This window comes from Eptesicus fuscus, chromosome 3, assembly GCF_027574615.1.
Source record: "Eptesicus fuscus isolate TK198812 chromosome 3, DD_ASM_mEF_20220401, whole genome shotgun sequence".
Lineage (NCBI taxonomy): Eukaryota > Metazoa > Chordata > Mammalia > Chiroptera > Vespertilionidae > Eptesicus > Eptesicus fuscus.
Genome location: NC_072475.1, coordinates 52,741,954 through 52,766,852, shown reverse-complemented (window position 1 = coordinate 52,766,852; position 24,899 = coordinate 52,741,954). Strand labels below are relative to the sequence as shown.

General features: G+C 43.1%; 1 protein-coding gene across 1 annotated transcript; it reads left to right on the top strand.

Annotated features, from left to right (window-relative positions):
* Positions 1–1,994: 1,994 nt before the first annotated feature.
* On the top strand, positions 1,995–17,571 carry APOD (apolipoprotein D). The gene is made up of 5 exons (XM_008151621.3): positions 1,995–2,078; positions 5,313–5,461; positions 10,248–10,369; positions 13,873–13,961; positions 17,089–17,571. Exons 2-5 carry the CDS (start codon positions 5,339–5,341, stop codon positions 17,322–17,324), a joined length of 570 nt encoding a protein of 189 aa, XP_008149843.1. The 5' UTR covers positions 1,995–2,078; positions 5,313–5,338; the 3' UTR covers positions 17,325–17,571.
* Positions 17,572–24,899: the final 7,328 nt, after the last annotated feature.

The following is a 24,899-nucleotide window of genomic DNA, read 5'->3' as shown; positions in this document are numbered from 1 at the left end:
CTGGGGAGGTCCCAGCATAGGAGCAATGACTGCTGTGAGCACCTCCATCTGGAAGAAAGCCTCCCCTGTATTCCTGCCCCCATGCCAGACAGTCCAGTTTCTCCCCGTATGTGTCTAGGACCCCCAGAGTCTCGCTGGGCACTGAGCTCAGAGGAAGTGGGAGTTTGTAAGTTCAGTTCATGGTTCTGGCCTTTTAAGAGGAACAGCTGGGTCTCCAGAAGCCTGTGTGTCACTCAGCCCCAATCTGCACTGTTTTTTCTTTTTTTAAAATATATTTTATTGATTTTTTACAGAGAGGAAGGGAGAGGGATAGAGAGTTAGAAACACTGATGAGAGAGAAACATCAATCAGCTGCCTCCTGCACATTCCCCACTGGGTATGTGCCTGCAACCAAGGTACATGCCCTTGACTGGAATCGAACTTGGGACCTTTCAGTCCGCAGGCCGACGATCTATCCACTGAGCCAAACCGGTTAGGGCTGCACTGGTTTTTACAGCCCGTAGTTCTTACAGGCCCGTAGGGACTTCTTTCCCCAGCTCGGGGACCCGGGGCTGGGGGACTTGTGTGGGGCTTGGACTCCTTGCTCCTTTAGATGGCCTCCGCAGAGGCGAGCGGCACGCCCAGGTGCCAGACCAGCCCATTCTGCACCTCCACACCTCCTACCAGTCTCAATTCGCTTTCTTCTTTACCTCTCTAGTTGTAGTACTTCCACTCAGCCAGCTTTCCTGTGGTTCTGGATGATAGTTGTTCTGTATTTTAGTTGTAATTTTGATGTGGTTGTGGGAGGCAGCAAATACAGGCATTTACCTATGCCACCTTCTTGGTTCCTTCTGCCTGTTTTGTTTTTAACATATATTTTTATTGATCTCAGAGAGGAAATGAGAGGGAGAGAAGAAACATCAATGATGAGAGAGAAATATTGATCATCTGCCTCCTGCACGCCCCCCCCCCCCCCCCACGGAGGATGGAGCTTGCAACCCAGGCATGTGCCTTGACCGGGAATTGAACCGTGATCTCCTAGTTCATAGGTCGACACTCAACCACTGAGCCACGCCAGCTGGGCTGTTGTTTTAATGTTTATAAGGTTTAATTATATAAATTTTTCTCTATTACTAACAAATTTGAGAATGAATTTTATTTAGGATCTAAGTATCCTACAAAGGTACTGTCTTATCTATATGCCACTAAAAAATACCCCCTGCCTATCACAAAGGCATAGAATCCAATTCATGAGTCTAAGCTGCTCATTCCACAGAGATAGATAAAGCCCAACCAGAAGTACCCTTACTTAAACCCCACCCCCACCCCACCCCCAGCCCAAGCAGTGACTGGGAGGGTCATTAACGGTACAGAGAGGAGCTGCAGAAGACAGCTTTGGCATTCTCAGCTTTTAGCCCTAATGGTTGCAGAACTGGTATCTAGCCTATACCCCCAGCTCTGATGGAGACAGGAATGGCAGTCTCTACTTCACAGTGGGGAGACTGAGAATCAGAGAAGTAAGTGGCTTACCCAGGATCCCACAGAAAGTCAACTCCAATTCCTAAACTTCACTCTGTTGCCTGAGCCACATTCCAGGCCAGGGACCACATGGGGTAGAACCCCTGCTCCATTTCAGGAAATGGGATTGTTGATTTTTCATTTACATAAAAATGAAAAATAAACACCAGATGTTTGAAAACATCGTAACTCATCCTTACTGGAACTTTAAAGTGCAGTCTGACTAAGAAAATTAAATTAGAAAATCCACATAGCAAAAAAACAGAATATTTTGAATGAAATGGACTTTGTCTTTCTCTCTCACACACACGAACAATATCTCATTGTTTCTTCTTCAGGGAGCAGCTGTGAAGGAAATTGGGGGAGGGAGATGGTCAAAACATTCCATCTTTGTGTTTTATACAGAGCTAAGCTTTTAGTCCAGCCCTCCTGAACTGCAGGGGGGTGTGGCATGCATTAAAATGAAACGTCAATGACCTGATGAAGCTTATAAAATAACCTGGGAGAAGCCAGTCACCTAAACAAGGCATCTCCAAGTCGGTGGTTTTGCATCTGGAAACTGCCTTCATCTTGATAAAAAGGTATGTACTGTAGTTTTAATATTTTTTTAGGATGAATAATGCTTAAAATGGAGACAGTCTTAATTTTTTATTGCCCCTTTTCAGCTAAAAGTTCATAACTAACATGATTATGAGACTTACATGCTGCCCGCTGCTCCAAGAGGGCCACTTAACTAACACGATCGAGGGCTTGTGCCAAGTAGCTTTGCAGACTTGGTCTAATTTTTCCTCAAACAAACTGAGGTTCAGATATCTGAAGCAACAGGCCCAAGATAAGACTGCCAACAAATGCCAGAGCTGGGGTGCCAACTCAGTGTTGACTCACCTCAAAATCTTCTACTTGCAATATGTACCCTCTCTGTCTAATTGAGACAATTGAGAGAACTTTCCATACACCAATACTATACTAGATGAATTCTCGGGCAGTTGTTATCCAAATGCTCATTACAGTAAAATACTGAAAAGCGGACTGGAATTGTGTGGATAGAAAATGTGTTTAACAATATGGCACAAAAATGTATTCTTCAGAAGAACTGTTTTCTTGTTAAATTCAATAGCTAAATGAGTTTTCAAGACTCATTTGCTTGTGGAAATGTATTGTATGTTACCACGAGAAATCTAAAAATCTAGTCCTAATGTTCTTCAGCTTCTTGAGATCAGAGACCAGGTCCACGCTAACACGCAGGTGTTAGGAGTGCAGTCTTAGGAGATCTGGCAGAAGCTCTGGCTCCACAGCTGACCAGGACGTAAGCTGGGCAAATTGAACTCGCTGAGCACAAAGAGAAGGTCAGCGTTGGATCCTTCCAGGCGGGATGGTTTGGAGATGCAGTGCCCGGCACATGTAAATGCCCGAGGCCAGGGCATCTGGGTGGGAAGCTCAATGAATGTGAGCAGTGGTTCTCAGAGTCAGTGCTGGCCCAGTGGATGCCCCTTAGAATTATTCTTAAATTATTTACTATTCAATTAAAATAATATTTAAATTACATTCATTTAAAAAAGTATTTAATCTCTTCTCATTAGGACAATCTTCCCATTAGTATTAATTAGAAGATGCAAAAATGTATTATATATACCCAAGTTCCTAGGTACATGTTAATGATGTGATTTATCCTCAGTAGGTGCTCAGTAAGTGTTAGAATTAGAATGGAAGGGGCAGTGAAAAATCATGGATTTTATGAACCCTTTCTCTCACAAAAAAAGTTTTGACTATAGCAATAAAATTCCTGCAATAAAGAGGTATCTTTGGGAGAGATGCAATCAAGGGGAATTAGCCTTGCTCTGAAATCCTCCTACAGAGCTAAAAAACATGTTTCAGCCCACAGTAGAACATTTTGTAATAAGAGAGTTGTCAGAGCAAAATGTGGAACTGACTTTTGGTGTAACTGTCACGTGGTGAGGTGAGACTCATCAGGCTACGGAGGTGGTGTGCCGAAGGAAGCCTGGCTCAGAGCCTCTGCAGAACCGACCGCTGGAGATGGGGTGCGAATCCCAGCTCTCTGCCCTCTGGGCCTCAGCTCCCCATCTGTACCCTTGGGGGTGGGGGTGGGGGGTTGGATAAATGGCCTCTAAGGTCCGGTCCAGTGTTTGGAACCCTCTGGAATGTGTGTAATGTGTGGCCCTCCTTTGAAGTTAGCTCTCCTGGGCAAGGCACTGAGTGTGGCGCCTACTAGGGGCCAAAAGTAGATAGAGCGCCAGTGGTTCTAAGAGCCCCTTGGAAATGATGCACATTTTTGTAGTTTAGGCTGGGTTTCCGCAAATCCATCATCCCTGAAAAAGTTACACGGTGGTAGGGGCTGATGGGAAATGGGGCTTCAGAGACTAAGGAAGGTGGTCCCCCCACCCCTGCAGACTTGCTCAAGGGGAGGGCTCTCGGCGACTACCCCTCCCCCCACCGCCACTGGCAGCCTTTACTCGTTATGTAATTTTTCTTTTGAAAACCAGCCAGGAAACTTCCAGAAGAAAAGCTATTGATCATTAAAGTTATTTGAAGGTTTAGAGACTCATTATAAAGTGGTGATAATTATTCCTAGTATGACACATCCTTTTAAATGCTCAGATCTGAGAACATTTTGCTTGCGTGGATTCAGTCCTCCTCATCACAAGGAGAAAGGCAAAGAGCTGGAAATAGCTCTTGTGCAGCTACAGGCAGGGAGTCACAGGGAAGAGAACAGACTGACAGCAAGTCAGTGAGAAAAGCAGGGAGCAGCCTGGGAGCAGACCCTGCCAGCAGCCCTGCAGTGCCCCACCCCCATCCCCATTCCCATCCCCCACCCCACCCCCACCCCCTTCCCCTCCGGCTGCCCCTCCTCAAAGCAGCTTCTGCTGCCAGGAGGGTGCTTTGGGCAGAAATACTTGTTGCAAAGTTGCATGCCAGCTACTAATCCTCAAGTTAATTGCACGTCTATGAAAAATATCCCCAACAGAAAAATTCAGAAACAATCATTTGTTTTGCTTTTCATAGTAATAGTAACTAGCATTTACTGAGCATTTTCTCTGTATCGGACGCTGCTCTAAATGCTCTCTCTATTATTTCATTTTAATTCTCACAAAACTTCATGAGGTGGATGATTACTATTCCTACTTAATAGACCAAGAAACAGAAGCATAAATGGGACACAGTTATACTTAGTAGGTGGCAAAGCCAGAATTCAAACCCGGGACCCTGCTGCTCCCTGTCAAGGTTTCCAGCCCTACTCCTGGGTGGATAAACAGCTCAGCAAGATTGGGGCAGGGGTGAGGGGTGAGGGCAGGAAGGCATTTCTCTTATGAATTTCATAAGATACTAAATGTTATAGTGCTTTGTTCTCATTCTTTTCTCTCTCATGGTTCACTTGACAGCTTCAGTCTCTCCCTTTGCTGTCTCCTGCCCCCACATCGTTTCTGTTCACTCAGTTATATACCGTGCCTGACACTACATGGCTCTGTGGGGGAGTCCAAGGAGAATCAGACACAGTGTCCACCCTTGAAAAATGCCTAATTCGATGAGGGGAAGTGGTTGTAACACAAATACAACAAACACTAATATCAGGCAGAGTGTGCTCTATGCAGGTGCAAAGGCTCTAGAGAGAGGCTGGAGGGGGGGGGGGCAGTAGGGGAGGGAGGGTAAGACCTCACAGCAGTGCTGACAGTTCAGGTGGCCCCGGGGGGATACCGGGCTGAGTGGGAGGATTGCCCACAGAGGGACCGGCCAGCCCAGAAATCTTTCTCCAGAGATTGCTCAGAAGACTCCCGCTGCTTTGCTTCCTCCAATTCCAGGTTCCGCCTCAGCCAACAGCCCCAAGATGGTGACTGCCCTGCTGCTGCTTTCGGCACTGGCTGGCCTCTTCGGTGCGGCAGAGGGACAAGCCTTCCATCTTGGGAAGTGCCCAGCTCCTCCTGTGCAGGAGAATTTTGACGTGAACAAGGTGTGGTACCAGGCTAACCTCCCACTTGTTTTCTGTCTCCTGTTTGAATGAGCACCCTACAAGGCTCAGTTACAGTGTTCTGCGTTGATGGCCCCGGCAAGCCTGGGGAGACCTACTTACCTTACTTGTGATTCCGAGACAAGAACCGGGAGCAGGGAGTTTTTGTAAGCCAATACCAGGAAGCACCAGGGACCGTGTAGGAAAGTGAGACAGACAAGGCAGGAACGCAATAAAGGCTGCATTCAGGAGCAGGCTACTCTGTGAACAACGAGGTTCAATCCTGCTGAGGATCCTCTAAGGAAACGTGTGGAATGTACCTCAGATTGTCCCAGGGATGGGTGCAAGTGAGCCAGGGGAGCTCCCGTGGCAAAGCTGTCTGGCAGAGAAGGGGACAGAGGGGCAGTGTGTGTGGGAATTGTCTGTGGCTGGAGTAAACCCAAAACAAAGGTGGACTGAGAGGACACGGGACCAGGCATCAACAGCAGTGGCTGCAGTAGCATTGTCCCCATTCTACCGATGAGGAAGCTGAATGTTGAAGCGGTTATAACCTACCCAGTCACACAGCTAGTGAGTGCAGACTGGGATTCAAACCTCTCGGCTTCCCTGCAGTGCAAAACACCCACAGGTTACTCAAACAGGGCCTAGGAGAGGACAGAACTCCCCAAGGGGCTGTCTTGTAACCTGCACTAAAGAGAGATCAATATAACCAGCTCGCCCATGTATGGCTTTCCTTCCTCAAATTAGGCCCAGCCTTACTGAATACCTGTGTGGCCAGAGGGATGGAGCAGCAGAAAGAGGCAGCTTTTGGATGGCATGATTTAGAGGCTCTCATTGTTGCTAACTCAGGCCTAGAATCTCCCCATTAAGACATATTCTCCTTAGTAGAAATTTGGATCTCTCTTTTAAGAAGCAATTCATGTCCTCAGTGGATAGTGTGTCGGCTTGTGGACTGAAGGATCCTGGGTTTGATTCTGGTCAAGGGCACATGCTCAGGTTACAGGCTCAATCCCCAGTAGGGGACATGCAGGAGGCAGCCAAACAATGATTTTCATCATTGATGCTTCTATCACTCTCTCCCTCTCCCTTCCTCTCTGAAATCAATAAAAATATATTTAAAAAAAAATAAGAAACAACTCACTTGTTATGAATAACATTGATGTTATTATCAGTCACTCACAGCTCAGTGTGAATGAGTGTTGGGACCTCATAGAGCATGGATTAAGGTAGAGAATGAGGGAAGAGAGCTCAAAGCCTGAAGGGGGTAGAGAGAAGGGGCACCATCAATAGAGTTCAAACAGGAAGGTAGGTAGGAGAAATACAGTACACCAAAGTTGACATTGACTTACTGCATTAATTATTAAAGCTGATTCCTTTATTCAGGTATAGGAGGCTTTACAGAAAAAATCCAGGGAATTTGAGTTACATTTCAGTTTGGGGATAAAAGTCCCAAGATACGTTGGAAATTATAATTGATCTGTATTTACAAAAGCCCTTTGAGAAATAAAGCAAGGAGTTTTACTGAGATATAATCCATAAGCTATGTAATTTGCCTATTTAAAGTGGTTTCACTTTCAGTGGTTTTAAGTATATTCAGTTATGAAACTATCACAGCAATCAATTTTAGAACATTTTTAGCATCTCAAAAAGAAACTCCATACCCATTATCAGTTACTCCCCACTTCCCCCCAACCTTCTCTGCCCCAGGCAATCAATAATCTACTTTCTCTCTGTATGGATCTGCCTATTCTGGACATTTCATAGAAATGGAGTCATACAATAGGTCTTTTGTGACTGACTTCTTCTACCAGCACAATGTGTTCAAGGTTCATCCATGTTGTAGTATAAATCAGTGCTTCGTCCCTTTTCATTGCCGAATAACATTCTACTGTGTGGGTCATGCCACATTTTAGTCATCTGTTCATCATTTGGGTTGTTTACACTTTTTGACTATCAGGAATAATGCTGCTATGAACATTCGTGTCCGGGGCTTTTTGTTTCCTTGTCTGATTTCATGGACACACATTCTCAGTTTTCCTGGATATATATCTAGGAATAGAATTGTTGGGTCATATGGTAACTCCATGTTTAACCTTTTGAGAAACTGCCAGTCTCTTTTCCAAAAGACCCGCAGCATTTTATATTCCCACCAGGAGTGTATAATTCTCATTTTTCCATATCTTTACCCATACTTTTTATTGTCATATTTCTGATTATAGCCATTTTTAGTGGATATGAAGTGGTATCTCATAGTGGTTTTGATTTGCATTCCCTTAATGTTGAGCGTCTTTTCGTGTGTTTATTGGAGATGTGTCTGTTGAAGTCTATTGCCCATTTTCAGTTGGGTTATTTATCTTTTAATTATTGAGATGTAAGAGTTCTTTATATATTTTAGATACAAACTCCTATCAGGTATATGATTTGCAAGTTTCTTCTCCCATTCCATGGATTGTCACTTTACTTTATTGACACATGTAAGTTTTTAATATTAATGACTTCTAATTTATCTATTTTTTTTCTTTTGTTTCTTTCATTTTTGGTGTCATATCTAGAAAGCAATTGCCACCCTGGCCAGTGTTGCTAAATGGTTAGAGCATAAACCCACACACCAGAGGGTCATAGGTTTGATTCCTGGTCAAGGGCACATACCTGGGTTGCAGGTTTGATCCCTGGCCCCCGTCAGGGCGCATGCAGTTGGCAACCAATCGATGTGTCTCTCTCTCCCTTCTCCTTCCACCCTCTCTAAAAATCAATGTAAAAAATATCTGAGTGAAGATTAATAACAACAACAAAAAAGCCATTGCCTAATCCTAGGTTATAAAGATTTACTACTATATTTTCTCCTAAAAGATTTTTAGATCTAAGTCTGTGATCCATTTTAAGTTAAATTTTGTATATAGTATGACACAGGGGCCCAACTTATTCTTTCACATGTAGATATTCAGTTGTCCCTATTTGTTGAGAAGACTATTCTTTCCTCATTGAATAGTCTCAGCATTCTTACTGAAAATCAATTGACCATGTATGTAAGAGTTTATTTTTGGACTCTCAATTCTGTTCTATTGATCTATATGGTTATCCTTATGCCAGTATGATACAGTCTTGATAACTATAGCTTTGTGGTTAAGTTTTGAAATCAGAATGTATGAGTCTTCCAACTTTGTCTTTTGGCTATTTTGGGTCCTTTGCATTCCCATATGAATTTTAGGATCAGCTTGTCAATTTCTGTAGAGAAACCTGTTGCGAGTTTTAATAGAGATTACATTAAATCTGTATGTATATCAATTGCCATCTTAAAAATTTTGTCTCCCAACTCATGAACTTAAGGTATCTTTCCATTTACTTAAATCTTCTTTAATTTCTTTCAACAATGTAGTTTTCAGAGTATAAGTTTTATGTTTTTCTGTTTAAATTTATTTCTAAGTATTATATTTTTTTGAGGTTATTATAAATGGAATTTTCTTAATTTCACCTGCAGATTACTCATTGTAAGTGTAGAAAGAGAATTTATTTCTGTATATTGATCTTGTATCCTTTAATCTTGATGAATTAATTTATTAGTTCTAATACTGTGTGTGTGTGTGTGTGTGTGTGTGTACGTTATGATTTTCTGTGTACAAAAATTATGTCATCCGCAAATAGAGAGTCATACTTCTTCCTTTCCAGGATTCTTTTTAGACATTGCATTCTCCTATGTAGGAAGAGAAATTGAGACCCTAGAGCCTGGAAAAATCAAGAAAATAGATTCTCCTCTATAGCCTCTGGAAAGGAGCATAGCCTTGCCCACATCTTGGCTTTAGCCCAGTGAGACCCGTGTCAGACTTCTGACCTACAGACCTAAAAGGAAGTAAATTTGTGTTGTTTTACACAAACTGTAGCTGAATATATACACTATTTGCACCTGACTCTTTTTATTAAAGGTACCTTGGAGATAATTACACATTACCCTTTTAAAGGAGTATGTATAACATCCCACTGTATAAATGTGTCATTATTTACTAACTCGGCCCCCTACTAATGCTCACTGAGACTGTTTCCTGTCTTTTATTATTACTAATTGTACTGCAACAAATAATCTTGTGCATACACCATTTCTTTCACTACATTTCCAGAAGTGGAATTTCTGCGCCAAACAGTATATGTATATTTAGTTGTGCTAGATATTGCCAAATTACCCTCCATGAAGGTTGTAAATTGGTTCAGTCTCTATGCCAGGCAATGTATGGAAGCGCACAGTGGCACACTTCCTTTAAAGTTGACTCGGTACACCGAAGTTATGAACTGAGAGCAAGCCCCAGTGGAAGAATGATACAGGTCTTCTAAGTTCTGGTCATCTGCCAAAAGCCTCTGAGACCCACTCCCTGTGTGGGGTCACATGAGGAGAACTCAGTCACCTCTGGAATCCCACAGTGAACACATCTAAGTTTGTACACAATTCAAAGATGCCATGAAGAATCATTAAACATTTGAGATGGCAACTTACATCATCTAATCCCTTACTTTGACAGAGATTCGAATTTCACATAGATTTTGTCTGAAGGGAACACTGAGAGCGAATCTAAATAAAGAGCACTTTAGGAATAATGTGGCATTCAATCAATGCCTACACATCCGAATCACTTATTCTCCTTTGAATCATTATCTTGCTCAGTTGCTAGTGGGAACAATGCAGCCCATTTTTCCTGGTTTCCCCAGAAAAGGGCTCTGCTCTGAAAGACAACAATAGAGGAGAGTTTGCAGGTCCCCAGAGAGTCACAGGGTTTTGCTCTACTTATTGTTGTCTCTGCAGTATCTTGGAAGATGGTATGAAATTGAGAAGATCCCAGTGAGCTTTGAGAAGGGAAGCTGCATCCAAGCCAACTACTCACTAATGGAAAACGGAAACATCAAAGTGATAAACCAGGAGCTGAGGTGAGTGGCTGTGGTTTCAAAGGCATTGCACATCCTGGAGCCAGCCCTGCAGAGAGCTGTCCTGGAGTGACTGGGTGCCCTTGCAGGCTAGTTCAGGGAGGGTTCAGTCATTGCTGGGTCTACACTGCCTGCTCACAACAGGCCCTGAGAGGAAAGCTTTTGGCAGGCAGGACGGTGGGGACTAAAAGTCACTCATTTCCCTGCCCACTTGCTGACCACCTATTGGGCACTGGATCCTGCGAGAGGCACTGGGCACTCAATGGTAACCCAAATGCAGAGTTCCTGTTCTCACCGCAAAATAGATAGTCTGGTAGCAAAGGACATCAGGGACCATCTTGTCTGATCTCCAAACCAAGAGAGAAGCCCTTCCCATACAGCCACTGCCAGAGGCATCCAGCTTTGCTTGCAGCTTCCAGGAACTGGGAGCGCATCACCAGCCATGACAGCTTATCCCACCTCCCAACAGCTTCAGCTATTAGAAAACGCCTTTTCCTATTAAGCAAGGATCAAATACACACGGAGCCACATACTAGGTTATGTGGACAGGATATCCTCTAGAAGTGTACCTTTCTGTTACTGAAGGCTTTTCCCAGATAAATGTTTGATCCCAAAATTCACATTTTGAAAAGCAACCATAAGCTTTCAAAAGCCTCAGAAAAACTCCTACCCACCCTCCATCAACAAAGATAACAGCAACAATAAAAATAGTAACTAACAGTTATTAAACCTTTCCTATATGCAAGGCATTATTCTGTGTGTATATCTATAATAATAAAAGCATAATATGCTAATTAGACCGGACGAAGCCGGGGCTGCAGCCTCGAGATCAAGGCAGTCGTTGCTGCTATGAGGGAGGGATCCAGGCAGCCGCCATGGCTGGGATTGCCTACTCTCGCACGAATTTCATGCATCGGGCCTCTAGTGTACTGTATATATACATTTGTATATACCTATGTGAGTGTGTAGGTACAGGGTGGGGCAAAAGTAGGTTTACTGTTCTTCATATGGAAAATAATACAATAATTAATAAATAATTCAAGAATAAACTGTGTTTCACATAGTCACAGCTGTAAACCTACCCAGTATATTGATTTAATCCCATAACAAACCTGAGGTAGTGCTATTATTAACCCCATTTTTATAGGTAAGGAAACTGGGGTACAGTGTAGTAAAGTAATTTGCTAAAGGAGCCCACAGCTTATAAGTGATGAAGCTGAGATTCCAACCCAGGGAGAAGTGACACCGGAAGAGAACTGGAGACAGACCAAAAAAAAAAAAAAAAGACTGAGACTATAGGGTTGTCCTTCCAGTCCCCTATGGGCTCTGAGAATTGTGTTCAACTTCAAGAAAACAACTACAGCCCAGCCTGGAAGTTACTCAGGCTCAAAAGGACCTTCTGAGGCCATTCTATTATCCACTCAGCTTCCAACAATGGGTTGATTCCCTGACCTGCATAAACCAAAGAAACAAAGTAAGGACCTTGCGGGTCTCTAGAGAAAAATTCAGCTCATTCAGAGTCCAGGAAGGGTTACAGGAACTGAGTTGTAGACACCCAGAAGAGCTCACAGGAATTCTGTAGGCCCTAACGTTGCAATGACTTTATTTCAAATATTTTGTCCCATTCTATGACCAAGAGTCAGACAATGACACAAATCCCAGCACCTATGTGATCTCCCCCCCCCTCTCCTTCGGAGTGAGGCAGGATCCTGAGTGTTAGGTCTCCTTGCCTCTCAGGTCATATTTGGTTAAGGTACAAGGGGACATGAAGAAAGGTTTGCTAGTTCAGGAAAATGGTCTTGTTTCTCCTTCCAGGACTGAGTGGAGTGCAGTGAGTGGAGCAGAGAGTCTGAGCTAAACACTAGACATTGTCAGAGAATTTGAGGGACAAAGCAGCTGGCACAGGGTTGGGAGCTGAAGGGCTCAGGCTTTTGAAGAAGGCTGCCCCGTTTCAAATCCTGGTTCAGCCACTTACTAATGACAAGATCTTAGATTAGTTGTAATAATCCTCTCAGCCTCCCTCTCCACCTGGGTAAAATGGCAGTAATCATGGCACCTCCCCCCAGAGGGCTTTGTGACTAAGAGTGAGGCAACACATATAAAGCATTTAGACCAGTGTTTGGCGTATAATAATCTCTTAATAAATATTTCCTATTATTGTTAATCTGCTGCTACTTTTGAAAAATTCATGCATTTTTCCCATCAACAAGTTATGAGTTTATGATCAGAGAGGGGTGTTTTAAAAATGTTCTGGAGCACAATGCAAATGACAGTGAAAAGGGGAAAAGCCTGATGGGAAGAGACTAGTTTGTTGCTAAGCAACTGTATGCAGATAGAAATGGACCATCTTCCCAATGGCTGAGTTCCAGGTGAGAGAGCAGGGCTCTGTCTGCGGCCCTATTTAAAGATAAGCAGACAATGCATCCAGGATCACCACGGTACATTCCTACCCGCCCTTACCTGGTGCTTGTTGGCTGGTTTCTAGGATATGCATCACCACTAACCAAAGCCTACTGGCTTTCTGACACATACTATTGCCCTAATTTTAGTTTGCCCCCTGGAGGACTGATGAACAGGCAGCTCCTCTCCCGGCTTCCTAGGAAGAGCACCCTGATGTCTGAGCACCCTCCCTCTGTGCTGCCTCCATCCCCAGGCCTTTCTGCTCTCCCCGGGGTCCATGAGGTCACTGGGAATTATCCAAAAATGAGGCCACCTCCCTTCAAAAAAGTGAAAGTATTTCACACCCTAAGACCACCACTTTTACATATATACCATTTTATATACCACTAAGAAAGAGATGACACTGCCGATTATAAGTGTAGGGTGGCATTAGTTGTCAGGTGCATATTTCTTCATATTTCATGTCTCTAAGACCTGGATGCTCCTGAGAATCACTGAAATAAGGTGTTTGCTCATTGCCTGCTTTACCAGGCGTACATTGAAATCTCCCACACTCAGTCAGAAGCTTGCTGAACTGAAAGGGGCCTCAGAGTTCATGTGTATGAACCCTTTTATGGGAAAGGTGAGCACTAAGGCCAAAGAGGGTCTTGCAGATCTCCAGACTTCATGTTTTGGCCCCTTCTATTTTTTAAAAAAAGTGATTCACTTTCTTTAAAAAAAAAAAAAGTGAATTCTCAGTGTACCGGGTTGTTGTGTTTGTTTTTCCTGTTTTTTTTTTTACTTCCTCTTTCTGGAGCCTTGCAGGCCACTACATACAGTCGAAAAAACAGTGTTGAAGTGCAAGGGCCTAACATAGTGTCTAATCCTGGAGCACTGCCATTGCTGCTTTTCATTTCCCCATTGCTGTCTTCCTCCGCTTGGTCTCAGAGACGGTTGCAAACTGAAGAGGAAAGGATAGAACTGGAGTCTAACCTACCTTCGAGATCCTCTTGATCCAGAAATTGCAATGTTGGCCACTATGCTTCTTAAGTGTAACAAATCTTGCCTTTCATTGATTTTTGGCTTTCATGAGTTCAGGTTACTTTTTTTTTTTTAACTCATTGCAGATCTGATGGAACTGTGAATCAAATCGAAGGGGAAGCCTCCCAGAGCAACTCTACCGAGCCCGCCAAGCTGGGAGTAAAGTTTTTCTGGTGTAAGTATCCACTTCTCTCAGGAGGTTTCAGGGACAGGAGATAAGCACACTGGGGGCTAGAGCCCTGGGCTGGATACGGTTGTGTCCCATCTGAGTGTCAATGATGGTTCAATGCATAATTATTTATTGAGCACCTACTCCATGCCAGGTACTGGGCAAGTTGCTGGAGATGCAATGATGAGGAAGACAGAGCTGGCCCTTGTCCCCGAGGAGCCTACATCCCCGTGTGAATAGTGACAAGTATTCAGGCAGTTTACTATAAAGCTGTAGTGAGTGTTTCAATAGAGGAGACACAGAGTGGCCCACACAGTGCTTGAGCAGTAGGAGACCCAATCCAGTCTTGTTTCCTAGAGGAAACGGAAGCCTGAAAAATTAGTAGTTATTAGCAGAACAACTAACATGTACAAAAGCTTAGAGACAAGAAACTGATAAGAGTAAAGGTAAGTCTGAGTCCTGATTCTGTCTGCTGCTTTCCTGCCACATTGTTGGGGTCCCTGAGAAATATTTAATCGCAGGCATTTGCCCTCCGAGTTCTGCACTAACTGAGGATTGAACATAGGCAACAGAGAAAGCACCATATATGAGTTTTGTTGCTGAATTAATTAGGTTAATTCAGCTCAGAACTGTGAGACTTTCTAAGGCCAAAAGTGCTTGGGAGCACCTCTCCCCACCTGTAGGGCAGACACAGAAGTGACCAGCTGCAAGAGGAATCACAGCCCTCCTCCCCCATTTCCCCATTGATGAAGGGCCTAGAGTGGGGCAGAGAGGAAGTTCTTATTCTATAGACCAAGATAGGAATGCTGGGAGGAGGAGAAAACAGTTCCTCCCACACATATGACTGTGGGCAACTAACTTCACATCTACACCTAGTATTGTGTAGATCAGTGATGGCGAACCTATGACACGAGTGTCAGCATTGACACACGTAGCCATTTCTGATGACACACGGCCGCTGAGGCAGCCGCATGCCGAGGATGAAACATTTGCTGCTCCTGAGGATGAAACATTTGCGAAATAATGTTTTTTCCTCAAAGTGACACACTACCTGAGTTATGCTCAGTTTTTTGGCGAAGTTTGACACACCAAGCTCAAAAGGTTGCCCATCACTGGTGTAGATAAACTAGATCACACATGCTCTATATGTTGTAAAGGGCTTTGTACAGGCCAGTTTCTCTTGTGGTTTCTACAAAGAAGGTGAAATAAAGAAAAGCTAGATGACAGGAGGCAGGCTAGAAGGTGTCAGTTGGGGGGGAGGGGACCCATGTAATACTTTCAACAATAAAGATTTAAAAAGAAAAAAAAGGCTAGGTGATATTGGCACAGTCATTGGACTAATTAGAGGCAGAGTTCGGACTAAAACCTAGGTCTCCAAGCTCTCAACTGAGGGCTGGGGCTGGGAGGGAAGGTCAAATATTATGGGCACAACCTTCTTAAAGAAGCCAAACAGGAACTAAAAGAGGCAAGAGTTGTTGGCTGGGGAAGCAGAGGAGGAAGAGATTTATTGTTGAAGGGATCAGATGTTTACACTGGGTTTTGCAGAGTGTATGGGAGATTATGGGACAGAATGTTCCAACCGGAGAGAATGGCATGAGAAAAGGCCTGAAGGGTCGATGAAGTAGAAGACAAGACTAGGGAGGGTCTCCAAGGCCATGTTAGATAACTTGAAGGTCCTGTCCTAAAACTTTGACAGTCAAAGTTTTCTAGTAAAGAGACATGGAAGTTTTCTTTACTAAAAGGAAACTATCTGGGTAAATTTATGCATGAGCGCTAGACCCTGTGGGAGGAAGACAGGATGTGCATGCCTGGGTGTGGGCAGTGGGGCATGCTGCTGCTGCCGACGTATCACTCAGGGCTGAAGAGCTCTCAGTCCAGCTGGGAACCCACAGAGCAGTTGACACTCCTCAGTAGCAGATATATGGTAAATATATGCTCTCATGAGTGAGCCAGGCAGGTGGCACCAGCAGTGTTAGAAATGTAAGTCAGAAACAACACTCAGTTTAGCTCCTGCAGCCTTGTCCAGGCTTCTGTCCAGACATCCTCCACATGTTCTTCTGTTTTTATATTTATAAGCAGGTAGAAAGTCAGAGGTAGGAGGGATGTTGGTGGGTGGTCATCTGAACTAGTCCTCTTGTGTGGTCCTGATAATCAGCTGGGTCCTTCACCCCCAGCCAAGCTCTAACCACGCTCATGCTGCCTCCTTTGTCCAGCAGCTTAGCTCTGGTTTGACTTGGCAAACAGTGAGATTATTTTTTATTGGAGGCGGTAGGATGCTTAAAACCCAGCAAACCACCCAGGACTGCATATGTGTCCACGTCTTTTGTTCTTATGGGGTCAACACACATCTATCTCCCATGTGGGTCCATCTCCCACTTAACTTTAACAAGCTATGCTATGAGTTTTCCTTGGTTTGAAGCTTGGCCATGGAGGTCAAATTCACGGAGGAAATTTCTGGTTTCAGATGGAGAGGGCAAATACCCTATCTCTCCCCTTAATGACCCCTTTAATTTGGGGCTTTCAATGCTACGTAGCTATCAATCAATGAATCTTCATAGACCCTTTGTAAAGAAGAACTTGTAACTTGTTACCACCTGATTTACTATATTCTTAAGAATGGGAGGATTTTTCAAAGGACAAGCGGGAAGAGAAACAAACAAACCAGTGTTAGCCACTACCTCCTCCCATGGTCAAGTTCTAGAGGAAACTGGGTGGTACAAACTCAGAAAGCCTGCGGCTCCTGACCTTACATTCTTGAGTCTGCTTAGCTCAGTAGTGCCTCTGTATGCACTAGTGCTAATCTAGGGGATCCAGCCAAACCCCCCAGTTACTATGACCAACCTGTTACCAGGTCCTTCCAGGGAGGATCAGGGATGCTAGCTCTGAACTCTGGCTGCATATTAGAATCACAGGGGAGTTTTTAAAAGTACCAACCACCTCCATGTCAGAATCCAGGGAGGGGTGGGGATGGGTCTAGTATTGGTCAAAGCTCCCATATAACTCCCACATGAAGCCAGAATTAAGAACCACTGATCTGGAAGAACCAAGACCCCAGAATCTGGCTTCCAGGTCCTGAAGATGAAGGTTTCTCTTGCTCTGGTCCCTCCTAATACTGCCCTCCTCTGGTTCTCAGTGATGCCTTCCGCTCCGTACTGGGTCCTGGCCACCGACTACGAGAACTACGCCCTCGTGTACTCCTGTACCACAATCGTCTGGCTGTTTCATGTAGATCATGTTTGGATCTTGGGAAGAAACCCTTATCTCCCTCCAGAAACAGTGACCCATCTAAAAGATATCCTGACCTCTAATAACATTGACATCGAGAAAATGACCATCACAGATCAGGGGAACTGCCCCGAGTTCCTGTAATGAGGCAGGAGGCTGCATTCACCCCATGTTCCTTCCTTTGCTTTGTTTTTTCCCCACCCCATCCCACCTCTATAACAATAAGCCAACCCACCATGGAGAACCATTGCAAATACAGAAGGAAATTTGTCAGCAGGAACCAATGGAGAGGAACTCAAGGAAAGTTGGCCCGAACGCTTAGCCGTACACTACCTGTTATCTTGCATGCCTAACAATAAACTTTTTGCTGACCTTCTGTGCTCACAGTAAATTCTGATTTGAACAATTATTGTGGATTTTAATTATAAATTTATGTTTGGAAATTCTTAATCAGTTATGTTGAAAAAAACCTAAGTACTGAGCAGCTTAAGTTTAAAGGTAACAATCCTGTCTCTGGAAAAGGAAAGCTGATGGCAAAGACATATAATGGGTGACCTGGATCCAGGTGCCCCCTTCTGCATCAGGCGCTCCTTTGGGAAAATCACTTAGGGTTTTGGAGTCTCTGACAGGCAGTTTCCTTGAAGCATTTACTTTCTTATCAGGAGGTCTTCAGAGTCAGGCTGAAGAATGGGACCATCTTGGGTCTGTGCAAGGAAGAAGAGAATCTATCAGGAAGAACTCATGGGGAGTTTTTTAAGAAAATTATTTTGGGGTGTGTCTTTCATTCAGCTGATATTTACGGAGGCCCAACTGCATTCCAGGCATTAAAAGCACAGCATCCCTGTCCTCCCACAGACGTTCACAGGCCAGCGAGGGAGACTGGCAAGTTAAAATGAAATTATAACCCAAGCTGAAGAATGCAAAGTGGCATGAGAGGCATGTGGAGGAGCCATGGGAGCTCCAAGAGTCTCTAGCCCTGCAAGACACACGCACCCACAAGGTTGTACGGGCACGCCTCCGGGGGTTCCAGCTTCAGGGAGTCAGGAACCTCCTTGAAGTTTTTTTATATTGTGACTTTCGAAAGCAGAAAGACCCTAGAGTTATTACCCTGCAATTTCATTTAACTCACATAACATTTATAATCTACTCCTGTGTAGGGAAATGAATAGAAAATGAAACCACATGATTTGATTTTTGCCTTTTCAGCCTGAATATAAAATATTAATTTCCTTGAGCACTTGAGACACTTTAATGCTTTATATTGAAGGTTACAAAAATTCCAAGGATCTTAATATGTACAATTTTCATTTTGCTAACTAAATATTGATCTCAAATTGTAGCCTTTAGTTTGAAATTCTTAAAGGCTGAACCACTGGGCAAACAGACGGTACAGAGGAGGTAGGAACTGAAGGAGAAGCCCTCTCTTCCCAGTTGTGCCTGCTGCTGTGCCCTGTGCTTCATCAGACTGCCCACTCCACCGGAGGGCACGTGGCTCCTCTTCTAAAATATACTTCTTCCCAAGAGTGTTAAGCTGCTTATCTATCTCTTATTCCATGATCCAAAGTAAGTTGTGATTGCACTCCTCTTAATAGCTGTCTGGTAACATCTAAAACAATGAGCGTGACTATATTTTGTACCTGTTCCAGTGTCTTGCCCTATACATATGCTCAAATTTTTTATTTAAATGCATTACTGAATGGGTGGATAGAGGATGGACTTGAAGGTTTTTGTTTGTTTGGGTTTTTTTAAGGAAAAGGAAACTGTTAAACAGGTATTAGGGATGACTGAATCCGAGGGGGAAAAAATTGGGAATCCAGAGGGCGGCATGGGGGAAGCAAGTGTCTAGAAGAAACATGGACAAAACAATAAAAAATCCAAAAGGGAGAGGAAGAGAAGGCAAGTGGGAAGTAAACAGCAAAATAAAGACAATCTATATATATAAAAGCCTAAGTGACCTTTACGACTGAACGACTGGAACGACCAATCAACCAGTCACTATGATGTGCACTGACCACCAGGGGGCAGACGCTCAATGCAGGAGCTGACCCCTGGTGGTCAGTGAGCTCCCACAGCCAACCTCCCACATCCCCTCCCCCCAGCCAGCCAACCTCCTGTGGTCCCTCTTCCCAGCATGCCGGCCCCCTGATAGGCCTCGATCACCAGCCAGGCTGAGCGACCCCACCCATGCATGAATTCATGCACTGGGCCTCTAGTAGTATATAATAAATCCCCTGTGCCCATCTTCAGCTCCAACAGTCATCAACGTTTCACCAACGTTGCTTCAGCTATCACCTACCCTCCCCCCAATTTTTTAGAGTGTTTTGGAGCAAATCCAAGGTATCACATCCTATTATTTTTCCCATAGCTATCTATGTATAAATCTCTAGCAAATACACTTTACAAACAAACAACAAAAAAGCAAAGTTATGCTGTATATCTTGAAGGTGCTCAGAGGATGCAATCTCTGTGTAATTTAAAAATTATTTTATATAATCTGGACAAAAAGGACTATGTAAAGCACAAATGTTCAGCATAGTTTTACTTGTAGCCCCCTAATTGAAAGGAGTCAAACTAAAAGAGCAGAGGAATCCTATATAATAAAGAGCTAATATGCTAATTAGACCAAACAGCAAAAACAGCTGGGGCTGTGAGGGCTGAGCCCCTTGCACAAATTTTGTGCATCGGGCCTCTAGTGGGATCATTAATTATGGAACCGTCATTTGATGTAATGTTGGGCATTCATTAAAGACTACACAACCATATCAGAGCCATGCCTACCCACCCACACTCACTGCTAGGGGGAGGGAGGGTTGTTCCTGCATATCCCTTGCTGTCTGCAGAGCTAGAATCTAGAGCATGTGCTCCACCTTCCACGCCCGAGTGGACCAAAGTATGTCAGCCTGAGCTAGTGACAGCCAATCCACGGGATAAAGAGAAACCTCTGATTTTTTTTTTTTTTTTTTGTGGCCTAACTGAATGGAAAAGATAAATTAGGTAAATCAAATCAGGATTTGACTTTAAGTGATCTAGAGAGAGATGACTGAAAACTATGGAACAGTAGTCATGTAGTCTGGGATGGCCATTATTGACAATGCACATCCGCTGTTATGAGAGTACAGAACAGAAATGCAAAGATAATCAGGGACCCCATTAAAGGCCCCTGAAAGCACAGCTTCAGTGACTGATGGCTTTTTGGGTCCCTGCTCCAATTCCTGGGGAGCTTCACCACTTAGGCTCCTGTCCTTGAATTTCTCTAAGATTAGGCGCGTGCGCGCACACACACACACACACACACACACTTTTTTTCTCAGGTAATTTAACTCAACTAAGTTAATGTTCCTTGCAACCGAAATAGCTCTAAGGCAAAACTGTTCACAATATAATGTTGAGTTAAAAAAAGTATGCAGGATTTTAACTATGTTGTATTTAAAGTTACATGAAATGATGGCATAAAATCAAGGACTAACAGTTAACAGAAACAAAACAAAAAAGAAAGCAATGAGTGTGTTGGTGGTAGAATTACAAGGTGATTTTTAAATTTTTTATTTATTTGTTTATTTTTGGCTATTGGTGTTTATAGTGTAGTTCCAAAACTTTAGACACTAAAACTTCCTTCTAAGTTCAACCTGATTTCTCTGGTAAGTCTAGTGTTAAGTCACCCCAAATAGGCATTTTCTTCCAACAATTATCTCAGACTTTGAGACCTTTCTGGACTATTCTCCCATCCCACCACTCTCCTAACACATCTGAGAGGATGGCTTGGTTTATGAATATAGGACATGTTATTAAAGCAATCTTTACTACCAGCAAGTTCCTCTGTACACTTCTAGAAGACATGAAGGGAGATACCACGTAATTTAGAAAGTTTTTATTTTCATACTTGTCTAAACATTATGTTACTTTATAAAAGATTTCCAAAAAAGACCACTCACCTTGATAATTATGAAAAACTATTAAAATGTCTTTTAAAATGTGTTAAATATGGTCAACTTTAATATTAAAATCATTATTTTGACTAAATACCAAATATGAAATTGAAGTAGACTCAATAACACTAGTTGTCTAATGTTTTCCAGCAAAACAAGGTAATCTGAACTGTGGGAGAGGCAGACGGGGTTTAGCACTTTCCCAGCCCGGGACTAGGTAGCCGCCAACTCCAGCAGGCCTCTTCCCCTCCCAGGATGTCCCCTCACCTGCGTGTCGTAGTTGAAAGAGCCAAAATAGATGAGGTTTCTCTAACATTTATAGTCCTATAGTGTTGTATGTGATTAATAAAGTACAATTTTTGCTAAGAAGGAGGGAGTACCTTTTCCTTTATAGGAAAAATAAGCCATAAACTTAAAAAAACAAGTCTTTTCATGTTTTGTGCCTTTTTCTAATCTTTATCAAGGTACACATGCATGCATACACACACACTGTACTCTGTTTTTTAATCAATATCTATGTCTTTTTTCCATACTGTACATTAGTTGGATGTATATGTTTTTCCACAGAATACACACATTTTACCAATATAACATGTCATATTCTATTAGTGCACTAGATGTATTATATTTAACTCTCCTGAATTTTCCTAGGTTGGTAATTTAATTAAAATATAGAAATGCCAACCTTAGCCAACTCTTCAGCAATCTCAATGATCCAGAGACCCAGGGGGAGCAGTAGCTCACTGAATTATAAAGTGACTCCTCAATGAGCTAGGTTAGAAGGAAACTTGAGACAAGTGCTGTCAGAGGCCCAAGCTCGACACACCTGGTCAAATATGTAAACTTTTATTCCCAATCTCTTAACCTAAGAGATTGAAGCCCTGATGATGCTCTGGATTCCTGCAGAAAGGTAGGTGCTCAGCTCCTGCTTGGACATTTTCGGTGTCCCCTGACTGACAGGTGCTCTCCTGCCTGACATCCCAGCCCTCTCAGTGGTCCTCCCAGCCAAGCTCTCCGGCCTCTTCTCTCTCTATTTCTTCTCAGACACCAGTCTACTGGTTCCCAACCAAAACATGCCACAATTTCCTGGGAGAACATATCCGTTCCTTGGGAAGACATCCTCGTATGTGGAGAGAGTGGGCAAAAGAAAGGCAAAGATTGCAAAAATTCCCCCAAAAAAATCCAGGTTTGCTTTCATGCCTCAACTGAGAACCCTTGCTTTGTCAACGAGAACTGACTACTTACCACTCCTTGTGTCTCCCATCTCTACAACTTGGGTACACATCATTCCTCTTTTTGAAATCTCCAGCTGTCAAAATCCAACCCACCAAATGTACATCAGTACTTTGGCAGAGCAATTTGACAAACTGGCAGAGATGAAGATGACACACCTTTGATCTAGTAATTCTATTTTTGGTAAATATCCTAGAAACATTCTTGCACATGAGCACAAGGAGATATGTGCAAAAAAAAAAAATGTTTATTACATCTCTGTTTGAAAGACCAAGAAACTAGAAACAAGCTAAATGTCTATCAACTGAAAATTTGATTTTAAAATTGTGGTATACACACACACACACACACACACACACACACACACACCTTGGAATACTATGCAACAGTGAAAATGAACTAGAGCTATATGTAGCAACATATATAATTTATAAAATACATATTTTTATAGATAAAAATATACAGAAAGAAAAAGGCAATATGCAGGAGGACACAATATATAAATGACATATTTCAGAATAATATATATTTAACAGAAGTATAATGAAGTTCAGAAAATAATAAACACCAGAGTCAAGGTGCTGGTTACCACCAGGGGGTAGAGAGAGGGTGTCGCAAGTGGGTAGGGAACACAGGTGGCTTCCATTGATTTAGTAATTATATTAGTTTCCTGTGGCTACTGTAACAAATTTACCACAAACTTGGTGGCTTAAAACAACAGAAATTTGCTCTCACAGTTCTGGAGGAGAAAGGTCCAAAATCACTATCACTGGGTTAGAATGAAGGTGTGGGCGGCATGGTGTTCCCTCTGGAAGCTGTAGGGGAGATCTGTTCCTTACCTCTTCTAGCTTCTGGTGGCTGCCAGTATTCCTTGGTTTATGGCCACATCACTCCAAACTTCAAATATCTTTCTGCTCTATCATTACAAAATGTGTGTGTGTGTATTCACGCATGTGTGTGAAATCTCCCTCTGCCTCTCCCTTATATGGGCACTTGTGATGGCATTTAGGGCCCATCTGGATAATTCATGATAATCTCCCCATCTCAAGACCCTTAACTTAATTACATCTGCAAAGACTCTTTTTCTAAATCTACTATTTATAGGTTTCAAGGACTAGGCCCTGGTACCCTTAGCGGGGAGGGCATTTTTCAGCTGAATGGTGTCAGACAGTGGACATAGACTCGTAACCCTCTACCTTGAGTTACAGTTACATGTGCATGTGTCTTACATCATACACAGACCGTGAACTTCTCATGGGAAGAGAGGTCTTCAGGAGGCTGCAGAGCAATGTAATGGAAATACTGCAGTGGGAAAATTAGAAGACTAGGAGTCATGCTCTAAGGGCAGGCTGTACGAATTTGTCATTTTAGATGCGGAGCAACCTGGATAAGATGAGATTCAGAGTATGACACCTAAAACCTGACTCTTGCCATTTTTAGAAATTTATGTGAGTCCCGTTTATGATGTTAAATTATAATATTTAAAGAGTGGCACCTCCTCCAAAAATTAATGAAACCTGAAGACTAAAAACAAACAAACAAACAAAAAACTTTTTAAAAAACTGAATGGATTGAATGCTAACTTAAAGCAGTAGAATTTCAAGCATTGAGGACAAGTCAGGAAAAAATAATTCCAGACTTATTATATAGGCAGCCACCAGCTCTACCTGCTTTTAATCCAAGCCTTGTATCTCAACCCCTCCCAGGTCTAAAGAGCTGCCAGTACTCTGTGAGTCAGCTTGGTTCCCAGGAGGTAACCAATGGGCTCAGAAGCTCCCTGGCTGGAATGAGCCAGAGGAAGCAGGTGGCCACTCCTTTGTCAGTTCAGCTGTGACTAAGCACATGTTTGTTCCTTCTCTGCAGCCTGGTCCAAGCAGGTCTTAGGAGGCCAGGACATTCACCACAAAGTCAGAGGACTCCCTGCACCCTTCAGATGAGGGAGTGGTTGGAATAGCCAGGACCAACCCTACTGGAGAATGCTAAGGAAATCTACAAAGCTGAGGCTGACTTATGTGGCATTCTGCCTAAGGGCATTTTGTCAACAAAGTGTACTGTGCACAGGGAAAAGTCTAGATGGGCCATTTTTGCACTCAGGAATTACTAATATGAATAACCTCTCTACCTTGGCAGACGTAGGAACTAAGATTGTTGGTATTTCATTTGTCAAGTCTTAGCTTAAATGGCATCTCTACAGATATCTACCTGAAAGTGATTGTCCCAGTAACCTTCCATCCCATCACCCTTTTTATTTCTTTTCACCAGTTTTCACACTCTGCAATAACCTTGTGTACTTATTTGCTTGTGCATTTATTATCCATCTCTCCCACTAGAAAGTAGGCTCTGTGAAGTCAGAAACCCTACTCTGTTTTTTGTACATTCTTATATCCTGAGAGCTTAGGATAGTGCCTGACACATATCAGACACTCAATAAAATTTTACTGAATAAATGAATGAATGAACAATAAACAAGTGAATGCAGAGGCTGAATAAATGCCCCAGGATCCAGAAAGAATCAGTCACGGAAGTGAAAACAAAACCCAAATAAATGTAAATATCCTAT